At 56.9% G+C, this 15,115-nt stretch overlaps 1 protein-coding gene and 1 long non-coding RNA gene across 2 annotated transcripts; one reads left to right on the forward strand and one right to left on the reverse strand.

The window, feature by feature from the left end:
* Positions 1-541: 541 nt before the first annotated feature.
* Positions 542-13,624, reverse strand: Capn11 (calpain 11). Its single transcript, XM_063238802.1, has 22 exons — positions 13,576-13,624; positions 10,602-10,843; positions 10,280-10,349; positions 9,052-9,170; positions 8,127-8,260; positions 7,870-8,038; positions 6,568-6,651; positions 6,399-6,484; positions 6,211-6,285; positions 5,944-6,104; positions 5,659-5,837; positions 3,901-3,912; positions 3,436-3,647; positions 3,142-3,181; positions 2,993-3,058; positions 2,850-2,907; positions 2,689-2,753; positions 2,151-2,219; positions 1,654-1,732; positions 1,452-1,568; positions 978-1,036; positions 542-874 (listed from the first exon to the last, which is right to left on the reverse strand). The coding sequence occupies exons 1-22, from the start codon at positions 13,607-13,609 to the stop codon at positions 854-856; spliced, it is 2,151 nt and encodes a 716-aa protein (XP_063094872.1). The 5' UTR covers positions 13,610-13,624; the 3' UTR covers positions 542-853.
* LOC134473678 (uncharacterized) lies at positions 2,103-6,038 on the forward strand. Its single transcript, XR_010044053.1, has 3 exons — positions 2,103-2,225; positions 2,912-5,746; positions 5,961-6,038. It is a non-coding gene; the product is annotated as an uncharacterized LOC134473678 (long non-coding RNA).
* Positions 13,625-15,115: the final 1,491 nt, after the last annotated feature.

A 15,115-nucleotide genomic window follows, 5' to 3' on the forward strand; every position in this document is an offset into this window, starting at 1 on the left:
GATCATAGAGGGGCTTGGGGGCTGTGGCCCTTCACTGCCAGCTGCAAGGCAGGTTCTGTGGGCAGCTGGCTCAGTCTCTCTGCCCCATCCATCGCCAACCTGCCGCCCACTGGCCCCACACAGTCTCACCCCAGGGACTGGTGGTGCCCAAGCTTCCTGGCACTGCCCATAAGTGCTGACAGTGCCCTAGTCATCAGATCAAGCTCTCCTTTCTTCCTTCCATCCTTCCTTCCCTCCCTTCTCCTTTTTTTTCTCCATCTCTTTCCAGCACTGAAACAAAGACTTTCAACCCTTTATAAAACTTAATTTATTTTGAGACAGTGTATCTCCAAATCACTGAGTGCCCAGGCTTGGCTCCACCTTATGATTCTCCCGCCTTGGCCTCCCGAGTGTTGGGATTACAGGTGTGACCCTAGCATGCCTGGCTTCAAGCACACATTCCTAAGTGCTCCCAGAGGTGGGGTACCATCCTTTTCACTGGGAGCTGGGGACCCCCACTTTGGTGCTGGCTTTGCATGGCACAGAGACACAGACCCCAGCAGCAGGCAGCAAGTGCCATTTATTATAACACAATCCACGGGTGAGGGGTGGCCGCAGGTGGGTGTGGGTGGACTTGGGATGCTGGGCAACTGTCACTTAACTTTTAGTAAAATAAGAGTCAGACAGAGTTGCAGACCATGGGGCCAACCCAGGCCTGGCAGGGGTAAGGAAAGGGGGCTCTGAGCTGGGACAGCAGGCACAGGGGAACTTCAGCAGGTGGGGCCCATGCCACCTGCAGGGGCAGGGCACTGGGGTGGCACAGAGCACCTGCCCTGCTGATCCAGGACCCCGCGGGCAGGGGAACCGGCTGCCCTCACATGGTCATCTGTAGCCACTGTGGAGACAAGAGCAGTTGGGGGGGCGGCTAGGAGAGGGGTGGGGGGCAACAGCGGTCACTGGGGTGGGACCTGGACGCCCCTCCAGCCCTTCCCATGCACCTGCTCCAGGTTTAAGCGAATATAGCCAGTGTTATTTGGATCACTGGTGAGAAAGAACACTGTGTTAAAAAAGAAAAAGAAGAATGCTGTAGTACAGAGGAGACCGGACACGGGGCTGAGAGCCGGCTGGAGCTGCAGGGCCCATCCCCGAGTCAGAAGGGTTAGACGCCATGCTCCTGCTGCTTCTCCAGCCTGACTAGGGCGCCCAGATGCACTCTTAGATAGATACACCCAGGTGCATCTCAGATATAGCCCATGCGCACCCCAGCCCAGCTCATCAGCCTTGCCTGGAGCCAGAGTCGGGGCTCCTAGCCTGGGGCTCACTGCTCTCCTCCACCCCTCAGTCCTGGGGCCACTCTCACCCCCACTACATCTCTCATTTTATCAAGGGGGCTGGAGCCCCTGGACAGCTAGGTCCTGTGGGTCCCAGGGCTCGCCAAGGCTGCGTGGGGTGCAGGCCGTTGCCCCACTCACTGAACATAGCCTTCAGCCTCAGGAAACAGCAGAGGAAGCTGTTAAAGTCCACGGTCAGGTTGTCATCTGCATACCGAGTCACCAAGATCTCTGCCACCTTGTTGTTTAACTTAATGCCTGGGATGGAGAGGACAGGAAGGGGACAGTGCGGGCCTCTGGACACAGCCTGCCTCCACCCTGCAGCCCCATCTGCCCCAGCTACCTGCTCTCTCCACGGCCAGGCGCATCTCGTAGGAGTTCAGGGTGCCCGAATGGTCTTGGTCGCACTCTTGAAAGACATCCTGAGTGTGGGGTGACCGGGTGCAGGGTGTGGGGTTGGGATCATTAAATACCGGGGTCCCGGTACCAATGTTGGGACCCCAGCCTAATCCTTGAGCTCCTGATTACCCAGGGGCTGAAGGGTTAATGCCAAGCACAGCAAGGGCCTCTGATGCCTGGCGTTTCCTGCTGCCACGGTGACCCTCAGACCTGGCCATGCGGTTTATTAAGCATCTTGATGAACATGCACCAGCTCCAGCAGGGGGCGCCATGCCGTGTGTGTGTGTGTGTGTGTGTGTGTGTGTGTGTGTGTGTGTGTGTGTGTGTGTGTGCATGGATGTGTGCTGGCTCTAGGACTGTGCTGTGTTTCACTCTTCCTTATCCCTCCCCCTGGAGGGCCACCCTGTGCCCCAAGATGATCCACCCCTTGGTGCCAGTTACCACCCATTTCCTGATCTTTTTCCACAGGATCTGGAACTCCAGAAGGTCCAGTTTGCCCGAGCCATCTTTCTGGAGGTTAGTCAAGGACTGTAGGGATGGACATGAAGGGGCCACTCCGAGCCAGGGAGCTGAGGGGCTCACCATGGGGCGCAGACTCCAGTTCCTCAATGGCTACAGCCACGAGGACTGGCATCTCTTTTTTTCCTCCCAGTACTGGGGATTAAACCCAGGCGTCTTTGACCTGAGCTGTACCCCCAGCCCTTTTTATTTTCTTATTTTGAGACAGGGTCTTACTAAATTGCCCAGGATGGACTCAAATTTGCAATCTTCTTGCCTCAGCCTCCCAGGGTAATAGGGGTACAAGCCTGCTCCACTGTGCCCAGCTAGAACTAGCATCTTTTGCAATCCCAGGGTTTCATCCCCATCCCATAGGAGGCCAAGGCTGTCCAGAGAGGTGGTGCCTTGGAGTCAGGGGTGGGCGGTGCAGGGCAGGGGCCAGAGGGCATGGGACAGGCCCATCCACATACATGGAAGATACGTCCATGAGGTTGATCATATGACGACAGGTATTCAGGCCAAAACCCGTGGTCTTGAAGTTGCTCACTGGGGTGGTGGGAAGAAGGCTTGGAATGGATGGGGCGTGGGGTAAGAAGGGACGAAATGCCAGCCATGGGCTGCAGGGCTGGGGCAGAGACTCACATCTGAAGGCCAACCTGCTGAGCAGAACTTGAAGCCTGTGCACGTTTATTTCTTCGTCCTAGGAAAAGGGACCGTAAACCCCTGACCCCATCCCTTCATCCCATCAGCCGCCTCTCTGCAGCCTCAGACCTGGGCTCTCTCACCTCACCGGCCACCGATTCAAATAGACTGAGGATGCTCTGGTCCATGTCCTGCTCCAAGACAATCTCCTGGGGGGTGGGGCGTGAAGTCCAGATTCTGTGCACACACACCCCGGGTCCCTCCATCCCCGGCCAGGCCAGGCCTCCCTCACCTCCTGGAGATGCTCAGCGTAGTTGACTTCATCCAGCTCCCTGAGTGAAGGGGATGAAGGCTTCCGGTTATGAGGGCTGGGGAACGGGGATGCCTTGGGTGGTCCCGGGGTCACATCGCATCAGACACTCTGGGATCTGGGGTCTAGTCCTGGCTCTAGTGCTACTCCTAACTGGGACCTCATCTTTCATGTCTTAGGCTCCCCAAGCGTGAGTAGGGACCCCAAGGAGGAGGGGCATGTGACAGCCCTCAGCACGGAGTCCTGCAGCTGTGGGGGGGGACCTGTCATCCTCACCAGGACTCGCTGTGTTTCTCCGTGAAGACTCGAAGCAGGAAGTCAGCGTTCTGGTGCGGCTCGAAGGTGGAGGGGACAATGATGTACTCGCCCGGCGACAGCCGCAGCTGGTTGTGCACCTCCCTTGCGGTGGTGAAGATCTCAGAAAAGCCGAGGTCTGGGTACCGCGCGAAGAAGTCTTTCCTTAGGTGGCCGTGCTGAAGCCTCTGAAACTGCGGGCCCCGCAGTGGGCACGGGCCCCGGACAGGGCCTCGGGGAGCAGCTGGCTGGCCTGGACCCCATCCTCGGGACAGGCAGCTCCGGGGTGGTCCCTTCCTCCTCAAGCCCCACCAGGTCCCCAGGGTGCTGGACTCCCAAGCCAGTGCTCCCCGTGCTCGAGGCCAGATCCCATCCCTGACATCCATACGAAGTTGGGGTGAACTGGGCATTGCCTAGGAGGACACCCTGGGTCCTGGTCTCCTGTACCTCCTTGGGAACCTGGGGGACAAGCGAGAGCAGGGTCAGACCTCGTGGGTGTGGGAGCAGGGCACGCACAGTGGGTGTGTGCGACAGTGTTGGGGTGCGTTCACAGGCACTGGGGTGATGGTGCTGGGTGGGACGCGGGTCTGATAGCACCGAGGAGCCGGCAGCTTCAGACAGCAAAATACAGTTTCCTCAGAGCTTTGACAAGCAGATCTTTATCGGCCAGGCTAAGGACAGGAAACTCAGTCCCCAGAAGCGCGGTGATTTGTTGACCTCACACTGATAAAAGTGAAAGAGCTAGGGGAAAAAAATCTAACAGAGGCTTTTCCGGGAATCTATTCCAAGGAACACTCATTTCCTGCAGGAAGCAGACAGGAGATCATTGAAATCGAGGACTAAGGGTAAACAAGGATGTGTGTTTGCTTTTTATGATGGGGTCTTACAGTTTGCCTAGGCTGGCCTTAAACTTGTGGGTTCAATCGCCCCTCCAGGCCTCCACTTCCAAAGTGCTGGGACTACAGATGTGCAAGATCTTGCCCAACACCAAGTGAGCTTTGGTGAGTTAAAAGCAGCATGTCACAGCACACACTCATAATCCCAGCACTCCGGGAGGCTGAGGCAGGAGGATCACCATTGATTTCATTGCTAGCATGGGCAATAGAATGAGGTCCTGCCTCAAAAAACTGAACCAAGAAAAGAAGAAGAAAGAAGAAGAAGAAGGAGAAGGAGAAGGAGAAGAAGGAAAAGGAGAAGGAGAAGAAGAAGAAGAGAAGAAGAAGAAGAAGAAGAAGAAGAAGAAGAAGAAGAAGAAGAAGAAGAAAAGAAGAAGAAGAGGAGAAGGAGGAGGAGGAGGAGGAGGAGGAGGAGGAGGAGAAGAAGAAGAAGAAGAAGAAGAAGAAGAAGAAGAAGAAGAAGAAGAAGAAGAAGAAGAAGAAGAAGAAGAAGAAAAGAAGAAGAAGAAAAGAAGAAGAAGGAGGAGGAGGAGGAGGAGGAGGAGGAGCAGCGAGATCTGAATTCGTGGTTTCCTCTGCTTGGCCGGGTGATACGATGCATCAGGGAAGGTCCAGCAGTAAGTGCTCATCTGTGCTAGGCAGGCAGAGGTGCATGCGCTTCAAAAGAAGTCTTTTTAAAATCCCCTAACTCTTGTAGCACTGGGTTATGATGGCCATAACCTTGGACCCGAGCCTCAAGGTCCTCTTGGATCTGTGAATTCTGCAGGTGCAGCCTTGGAGCTCAGGGCTTGGGTCTGCTGGGTTGATTCTGCTGTGCTCACACCTCCAGGCATGGCTCTTTCTGCTGTGCCCGGGATGGGAGAGGGACCTCGAACACAGTAGGTGATCCATAAATACTTAATGTAGCTAGATGTGGGTGATCAGATGGCTGGTTCTGGGATTTGCAAAGCACCATGCATCCTGGGAAATCTGTTGGAATTTCTTTAGGTCCCTGGACAGAGGGCCACAGGGAAGGTGGCGGAGGGCGGGGATCCTTGTTGGGGGAGGTGACAATTGTGCCAAGTCTGGGACTAGGGCATGGGCCCCGCTCTTGACCCTTGGATATGTGTGTGGCTGTGACTTGAGCCTTCTGGCTCCCAAACTCCTTCCTCTTTTTCAAAAGCATGGGTGCCACAAGGATGTGAGATGACATATGTCACAGAGGAAATGCCGCCCAGCTAGGGCAGTGGAAGGAAAGGACCAGGCCGAAGCCGGGGAGAAGGTCGGAGGTTATGGCCAAGCGAGGGCAGGGGAGGTGTGCGGTGCCCACCGGGAAGATGACGAAGCCGATGGTCAGCAGCGTGGCCCCGTGTGGCTGGCCAAGCCTCCAGTTCTTCTGCATCAGAGCCACCACGCAGGTGCAGACAACCGTGTCATCTTCTGGGTCATCCTCGGGGTCATCCCCCACCAAGAGTGAGACCCTGAACTGGGGGTTGGTCCAGAATGTGTCTGTGGGGAGGCGGTTGGGGGTCAAGGTGCGGGGCTGTGCAGGGAGTCCAGGGGTCCAGTGGACACTTGACTTCAGGTACCCCGGCCCCCCAAGCCCTTCACTCACCAGGGTTGTTCCTGCAGCCCCCCGCAGTGCTGCCCCTCCGCCAGCTGCCCTCATAGAAGGTGACGTGCCAGTGCCTCGTGGTGTCCCCGGCCAGGGCATCGGGGGTGAGGTTGCAAACCTCCAGGAAGGAGAAGTGGCCCAGGAAGTCGTGGAAGGACATCCTGTGGCAGGGAGGCGGGCATGCCCAGGGTGCCCCAGCCTCCACACCCAGCCCGGCACGGCTAGGCGATGGGGACGGGGCGCGGGTCGGGAGCCCCCCACACTGACCAGAACTCGCCGTCCTCCTTCCTGTGCAGCAGCTGTCTCTGGATCCTGTCGTCCACCTCGGCCCACTCTGCAGAGCTGCAGGAGGCAGGGCTGGAGGGGGCCAGGGACACCGCCTCCCCCTGGACACTGCCACCCGCAGGCACTGCCTGGCCCCCACAGGCATCCTGGACTCCACATCGGCCCCCTACTTGTCACTCCAGGCTCCGTTCCATTCAATCCGGCCCCAGGGATTGAGCAGCCGCAGAAGCGTCTCTGTCCGGCCCCTGTAGGGGATCTGGTGGAGGAGGAGAGGTCAGGGCCATTGCAGGGGCCCCGTCCCTCTCATGGCTCTTGGGGTGGGCTGTGGCCAGGACTCACCTCCACCATGCCAGTCACTGAGTAAGCGTGGCCCCTCACCAGCAAGCTCGGCGTCACGGACTCCAGCTCACTGTTATTGGTGACCTGCAGGGTGAGGAGGAGGAAGGCAGGGTCTGGACCAGGTGCCCGGAGGAGGGAAGAACTCATGGGGTCTTTCTTTTTAAATTACACTGTATATTTGGGAGTAGTTACTCCCAAATACCTGGGCACATGGTTGTAAGCAGTAACACAGTCGGCCATGGTGGTGCACTCCTGTAATCCCACCCCTTGGGAGGCTGAGGCAGGAGGACGGCAAGTTTGAGGCCAGCCTAGGCTCCGTAATGAGTTCAAGCTCACCTTGAATTACACAGTGAGACCCTGATTCTTTTTTTCTTTTTTCTTTTTGTCTTTTTCCTTTTTATCGGTACCAGGGATCGAACTCACAACTGCCTGCTTGCAAGGCGGGCGCTTATGCCGCTGAGCTAAATCCCCAGCCCCAAGACCCTGATTCTAGTAATAATAATAATAATAATAATAATAATAATAAAAACAAGATAGAGCCTGTCTGCTCTTTAAGTTTCCCCTTAATGACATCCTGCAAAGCTATTGTGAGAGACATTAAGCTGGGATGTTGGCACTGATGTGACCCCTGGACGTTTCCCAGACCCCCAGGCTCATTAGTGATGATCTGTATGTGTTCCCTGTGATGCACCACGTGTGTTGTTTGCCCCACAGTCAGAGGACAGAAATGTCCTTTGGTTGCCTGTTTATTACCGCTCACCTCTTCTCTCCTTCCCTTTCCTTCTCTTCCCCCACCTGTCACTGCTCTGGGCCCCATTTGTCAAAGGGCCTGGTTATTTTCATTGCTGAGTAATATTTCATGGCTGTGGCCCTGCCTGACTATAGGACACCTACATCTGGGCTGTAGTGTCCCGAGAACATGCTTTGTGTGGGAACAAGTGACGGATGGCCGAGAACATGACTGCTGGTCCTAGAGCACCATGCTGGCTTCACCCATTCCTTTGTGTAAGTTTTTGTTTGATGCCTGTCCTATGCTAGATACAGTCCAGAGCCCCAGGTCAAAGCACTGAATGACACAAATAAGATCACCACTCTGGTGGCAGGTGGTTGCTGGACAGAGAGATGTATAGATAAACAGACACAATGGGTGTAGGGGAGAAAGCCACATAGAAAGTTCACCAGAGAGGACAGCTGAGCTGGGACCTGAAGAGGACAGCTGGTTCTATGTACACCTGAGGTAGGAGCCCTTGGGGTAGAAAGGCCAGCAGCAGGTGCAAAGGCCCTGGGGCAGGCACAGCTTACCTCAATGGAGCAGCCCATGAGAGAGCAGTGCTCCAGGGCCCGGCGCATCAGCCACAGCAGATTGGGTGGGGGGTTCTGGAGCTGGAAGGTCAGTGCCACACCACCCGTGAAGTCCTCTAGGCCCTCTATGGTGCTGCCCCCTGCCAGTGCCTCATAGGACCCGCTCAGCCTGTGGGCAGAGGCATAGTGGGGCTCCGGGCAGGGGTGTGAGTGGGACTGAGGACTGCTTGGCTGGTCTCCCTGAGGCCCAGGCTCACTTGGCGTAGGCCTTCTCCAGCAGGGCACTCCAGAACTCCTGGCGCTGTTCCGAGTGCACAAACAGCAGCTGGTTGGCCCTGGTGGGCAGACGGTCATCCACCACCACGTCCAGCCACTGCCCGAACTGCCAGATCTGCAGGGGCGAGGCGCTCAGCAGGGCACATACGAACACGTGCTCACAGCTGCACACACGTGTGCACGCACAGACACGCAAGCACGTGCACGCACTTGTCATAAGGCAAACATGCACGCACTCGCACATGCCCATGCATCCGTGCACGCTGGGACGCTGTCATGCCTGCGCCCCCTGGTGGCTATGACTAGTAACACATAGGTCCCACTCCCCAGCACTGCTCACCCTATAGCTCAGGGTCAGAGCTTTGGGGACCTAAGTGCTCCGCTCAGGAAAACATCTGCGATACACAGAAGAGCCCATGCATTATTAAATTAAAGGACACAGCACAAAAATGACAGAACGGAAGCTTCCAGTGTCACACACATGGACAAACAAACACGCACAGGCACATGCGTGTCTAGACACAAACAATGAGATGAAAAGGAAAGACACAAGCTCCTCACTATTTACTTTGGAGGCTTAAAATTTAGCTTGCATGGTTTTGGACTACCATTTATTTCTCAGATAGGTGAGAAGTCACTTAGATCTTTTTTTTTTTGTCTTTTTCCTTTTAATCGGTACCGGGGACCGAACTCTTGACTGTCTGCTTGCAAGGCAGGTGCTTATGCTGCTGAGCTAAATCCCCAGCCCCCTGTTTGTTTGTTCTTGAGACAGTGTCTCTCTAAGTCACTAAACTGCTCAGGGAGCAACATCTTGTCATCCTCCTGCCTTAGCCTCTCAAAGGGCTGGGGTCATGCATGCGCCACTGAGCTGGGCTTTCTCCCCTCCCTCCCGCCAACATATCTCACCTGGAAATGGAAGATCCCAGCGTAGTTCTTCTCGAAGCTCTGGCCTCCGGGCACCACGCGGGACAGCAGCCTGGGGCACGTGGTCAGAGAGCCGATGGCAGCCAGCAGCCAGCAGTCCCCTGCCAGACCAGGGGGCTTGAGTGATGCCCCTCAGCTCCCAGGAGTGCAGGGGACAGGGCAGGGGTGCAGGGTGAGCTTGGCCCTGCCTGTTCTGTTAGAGCCCGGATCAGGGGGTCTCAGGAAAGGAAGTGGCCCAGGCCTCACTTGGCTCCAGGACCTGCTTTCTTGGGCAGCCAACCTGCTCTGTCTCGTGTATAAACCCAGCCTCTTCCCCGTGACCCTCATCCTATCCTGGGTGTCCTGGCGTGGTGAGGAAGGGCCCAGGAGTTCTGTCCCTCCTGTCACCACATCTTCTGGGAGACCCAGGGGCTCCTCAGTCCCCCAGCACCATGAGTCTCCACTGCCACCTGCCTCCTGGGGTCAGCCTTGCATGTGGCTGGGAAGAACACTGGTGCCCCTTACTCGATACCCGGGCTGGGAAGGTTCTGACCTTGGCAGTGGGGTAAAAACCTGTCCTTACATCTGTGCCCCCTTGAAAGATGGGGCCCACTTGCTGTCCAGAGTCAGAGCTGGCTTCTCACAGACGGAGCAGAGAGATGTGTAACTCCTGAGACCAGGTCACAAGAGACTGTGGCCTCTCCTCGTCCTCTCTGGGATCACTCACTTTGACAGAGGGCAGCTCTTGGGCTGTGTGGACACTTAGAAGCCTTGGGGACAGTGCCAGCCTGGGGACATCCTCTGAAGACATAGCCCAGTGGGCAACCTCTAGACAGACCTTGAGCCGGACCCACCTGGCCAGGCTGCTTCTGACTTCCTGACCCACAGAAACTCTGGGGTAAGAAATACTTGTTGCTATCACACTGGTGCACGCCTGTAATCTTAGCTCCTTGGGAGGCTGAGGCAGAAGGGTTGCAAGTTCAAGGCCAGCCTGGCCAACTTCGCAAGACCTTGTTGACTGTCTGGCAATGTAGCTCAGTAGTGGAGCATGTGCAAAGCCCTGGCTCTGGGTTAGGGGTTTTAAATCCCTAAATATGGGTGATTTATCATGCAGCAATGGCTAACTAATGTCACCCCATTTTACTCCAAACTCAGGCTGTGGGTGTGCAGGACAGGGCCAGGGAAGCACAGTGGGCTGTCTGAACCAGTGCCCCCCAGGGTCCCTACTCACCCACGCCCCCCTGCCGGATGTCCGTTGAGGTGGGCCCATCCACAATGAATTGGGGATTGCGTGTGATCTCCTGCGGTGGGGGGAGGAAGAAGGGTAGTGGGGGCTGGGCACCTCCTCCCACCTCCCTCACCTGTCTGGTTTCAGGGGAGCAGATGATGGGGACCCAGACCAGCCGGACACAGCTTATCTGAGACAGTAAAGCATGGTGAGGACTGCAGGCTAAGAGGGACCCTGTGCAAAGCAGGCCCAGAACTGTCCCTGGGGGTCTGGAGGGGACAGAGGGGAACCTGGGCTCCAGTCGGACTGCCCACCCAGTGCCCACCTTGGGCCGCAGCCAGTGGATGTCCTGTGCCTGTTTGGAGTTGGGACCCAGGTCCTTGAAGCCTAGAGAGCGAGGCTCGGCGGGGAACAGGGGATCCTCAAACAGCTCCCTCTCCCTCAGGCAGGCCTCGTGCAGGCTCTCGAAGCTCTGGCCGCGAAAGCTGTAGGCGTTGTGGTGCTCACCCACGCCCTTGGCCTTGAGCCGGCTGTGGGTTATGGAGGCTGCCACGCCTGTAAAGGGCTCTGCTTGGTAATAAAAGACAGGTGCCCTACTTAGAAATGGAGCAGATAGATTTTTCAGAAGCTACACGAAGGACCAGTAATCACTGGGGGAAAGAGCTCACATCATTCTTTATCAGAAGCATGCAAATCAAGACCACAAGGAGAAACCTCTTCATAGTCAGTTGGGCTGTCATGGAAAAGGTGAATACTAATAAGTGTTGGGGATGAGATGGAAAAAATCAGAGTCTTTGGACTTGGCCAGTGGGAATAAAAATGGTGCAGCCACCTTGGGGAACATCACATTAGTTTCTAAATAGTAAAATACAGCCAGGTGCCATGGCTCATGACTGTCATCCCAGCTGGCTAGGAGGAGAGGCAGGAGAGTCACAAGTTCAAACCCAGCCTGGGAAATTTAAGTGACTTGGCAGGACCCTATCTCAAAAATTAGAAAGGTAGCCCATTGCGAAGGCCCCGGTTTCAATCCCCAGTACTACAGGTAGGAAGTGAAAGCTCAGAAAGGCAGGGTTTGTGGCGTGTTTGCTGCTGTGTTGAGCACACAGTAGGTGCTCAGTGAGTGCTTACAATGCTCTTCCGGCAGCTCTGGAAAAGAAGCGCAGTGTGGTTCTTCCTTTCTCCCAGGAAAAGTTCCCATACTGATGGTGACAGGGTGGAGAGGGTGCGGCTCCGCCTTGGGCCTCCGGCCTTCGGAGGCAGCCTGGGCAGCAGCCCCCCTCACAGCCTTCCCGCTTGCTCTTTGCTCCTGCCCAGCCTCAGAGGTGGGCAGCCAGAGTGGCCAGCGCCAGTGGGAAGGAGCAGAGCTCACTGTGGCAGCACCAAGGACTGTCTGGGGTCCCTCTGGGTTTGCTGGCTTTAAGAATCACTTCTGCTCCCCTTTCAACCCAAGTGCTCTGGGGTTCTCTTAGAAGTAGAGGAGCCAGCAATGGAGGTGCACATCTGTGACCCCAGCTACTTGGGAGGCTCAGCAGGAGGATCTCAAGTTTGAGGTTAGCCTGAGCAACTTTGTCTCCAAAAGTAGAAAGGAAAATATTTATAAATAGTAGAGGAGCTCCCTCTGACTCTGGGGAGAGGGTTAAAAAGGGCACATGTGGTGATTATTTTTCTCTCTAAAGATGAAGAGGCTGTGGGGCTAACCCATCACCCCACTGACAGGAGCTCTCCCAGGAAAGGGGTGAGGTCCCCAAGGAGGGTGGGACCAGGGGTTTCTCTTTCATCCTCCTGCCTCCAGTCACCATTACTCTGAGCTCAACTGGGAGAGAAGCCAAGGCCCTGCAGGGGTCCAGGCGAGCCTTCCCCAAGGCCATGCTGCCCTGTGGACTCCACCGGGTCCAGACAGTTGGTCATCACCGCTGGATGGTGGCACCACAGGAGGCCCCTGGTGCTGCCAAACGTCTTTGGACACTTGGACAGCGCCCCCTACACCCGGGACAGAGAATGAGCACACCCAAAGTGCCCACAGCACCTGGCCAGGCTGAGAAACCAGGTGAGGGTGAGGCCTGGCCAACCCACCGCGAAAGGACCCTCAGTATCTGTCCACCTCAGGGCCCGCAGGATGGGGTCCATCCCTCGGTGTGCTCTCTCCTGGGGTGCTGGGGATCATGCCAGGGGTTGCCATTGTGGCTAATCTCACCCTCAAGCCCTCAGACCCTTGTTTCTTCTCACTAGCGTGTCCCAAACTCAGTCGGATTCCCCAAACCCGGGGACTTGAGCCCGTCACAGCTTGCAGCCATACAAGGGCGCAGCTGTCACAGGAAACCTCCCTTGGGGGATGCGGGCCCGGCCCTGTGCCTAGGTTGAGGTTGGGGACTGAGCTCAGGCAGGCAGGCAGGCAGGCAGGCAGGCAGGCAGAGACAGACAGACAGACAAAGTAAGCTGGTGTGTGGCCCAGACAGGGACCAGAGGGACACCCTAGAAGGCGCAGATGGACAGAAGCTTTGGATTCATTGCTCTTAGAGTTCACCCTGGACATGGGGCCTGGGGACCTGGACATTTAAAAGAACTGTATTGTTTTATGTTTTCATTAACGAAAAAAAAATAATATACATTTGTCATGTCCACCACGATGTTCTGAAATTGTCCACATGGCAGGAACACACACCACCTCATAATGCACCCCCTCCATGGTGGGGACACTGGGACCCCACTCACTGGCCCACCCACTCAGTGGCCTTCAGAATCAGCTCCTTGAGGTCACAGAGCCGGAAGTCTCCAGAGCGGGAGGAGACTGAGGTGCTGTGGCCTCAGGGCCCCAGAGGGCCTGGCCAGGAGCTGGTGGGGGCGATGGCCCAAAGGTGACCTGGCAGCTGAGTGCTCCTACAGCACCCCTTTCCCCCCAGGAACAACTCAGCCTTGCAGCCCCTCTGGGTGCTCCTGAGGCCCGAAGCCAGGGTCCCCACTGGCCTCGCACCCTCTTGGACTTTCCCTTTCTGGGCCCCAGGGTCCGGGCTTGGGATGGCTCACTCCGTCCCCAGAGGCTCACTGCTCTGACGGCTGCTTGGGCCCAGACTTGACCCTCTCCTCTCCCCACTGCCAGCCCCTCAGCAGGATGAGACCACGCTGTTCCTGCTGCTGGAGGCCGGTTCTCTCACACTGGGCAGCTGGTCTAATTCATGAGTCCTGAGCTCTATCCACAGGACTCCCAGTCTGATGGGGGCTCAGGACACCCATTTCCGGGGAGGTCTGGTCTGCAGAAAGCCCAGGCATAGGACAGGGGACCAAGGCCCTGTGGTGCTTACCGGGGGAGAAGTGCATGCAGGGGGCCAGCTCCATGGTGGCAGTTGAAGCCCTGGGGGAGCAGAGTCTGCCCAGCCCCCACTCCAGAACTCGCTGGTGACCACCTCTACCGGCCACCTTCCTCCTCTCCATCTTCCCATTTGTCCCCTCAGAGACCCAGCCCCTGCCAACTTGCCGGGAAATTTGGCTTTAGGAAAGGCCTTTAGGATAGAGAGCTCAAGTTGAGGTGACAGGGACAGCACCTTTTTGGGGTGAGACTGTGGAGCTGGGGTGCTGGGTTCCTGTCCCTACTGAGTGTGCTTTGGGACCAATGAATTGGAAACTGCTCTGTGTGACAAGCCTGGAGCAGGGGTGCTGGCTGGGGTGAATTCCGCCATCCCCCAGGGCTGTCCTGGGCGTCTTCACTGTGTGTGGTTTGGGAACCACCTGGGCTGCACATCTGTACACAGCTGGACCTGGTGTGCAGCCCAGGCCCTGCCAGGTTGCTCTGGCACAGGGAGATGTGCTGAGCAGGGAGAGACCGAGGGGCCCTGCTGATGAGTGCCCAGGCTGAGGTCTGTCTGGTCCATGCTGTTGACATGGGGCCCACTGGACAGACAAGAGTTGTCCCGCACCCACCCCTCATCGAGGAGGCTTCCGGAGCCTCTGCCCAGCTGGTGCAGTTTCCGAGCTTGCTCCCTGGCTGGTCCTCAGCTTCTTGCTGTAGGTGCCACGCCTGTGATGCAGGCGTGAAGGCTGGGGCCAGCGCTATCACTGCCACTGTCAGCGGCCACCTCACTCTACTGCCATGGCTGTTGGCCTTCCAGGCTCAGCTGCTGGCAGAGGGTATCCATCTCTCTGTAGTCAGTAGGCCCTGGCCCTGGATGCTGCCCACCTCTGCTGGTACCTGGGCAATGTACACTGTCTGTGCCAGTCTTTCTCAGGGACTGTCACCTCTATCCTCCTTCCCACCCCCACTGATACACTGTGTCCTTTCCTGGGTCCTGCTGGTATGTGGTAGCTGGGGCAGACAGGAGGGTGCGAAGCCACCCCTGGTCCTGTACCTCAATTTTATTGGAGGAAACAGGTCCTGAGGAAGCACGGCTCTCTCAGGGTTAAGGATGTATGCTATGCATGAGAGACAGAGCAGGGGTGGATGCTGTGTGTGGGCACACGGCCCCGTGGGGTTTGCACATGCAGCACACATGGCCTTGTGGCTCTGGTGTCCCAGAGAGCCCCCAGAGAAGTGGTATGGAGGGCTCAGGCCCGCTGCAGGCTGCCCGCAGGTGCCCAAGGTGAGCGCCTGGCGGCTTTCGGGGTCGTGTCCCCTGACTGCTGTCCGGTGGCTCTCAGGGCTTCTGGGGAGTGAAGGGGGTACCGGCAGAGCTCAACTGGGGTACAGAGGACCCCTCTGTCTTGGATACATCCTGCAGCTTCTCCCAAGTAGGGAAACTGAGACCCAGGACCTGAAGTCTTTCCAGGGTTCATGCTGAGGCTGTGCAGAGGCTGCCAGCTGTAAGGCCCCAGCACAGCTGACCAGGTAACACACAAATCACACTGGCC

This window comes from Cavia porcellus, unplaced genomic scaffold (genome assembly GCF_034190915.1).
Source record: "Cavia porcellus strain 051 isolate PalLab524CR breed Dunkin Hartley unplaced genomic scaffold, mCavPor4.1 scaffold_28, whole genome shotgun sequence".
NCBI classification, from domain to species: Eukaryota; Metazoa; Chordata; class Mammalia; order Rodentia; family Caviidae; genus Cavia; species Cavia porcellus.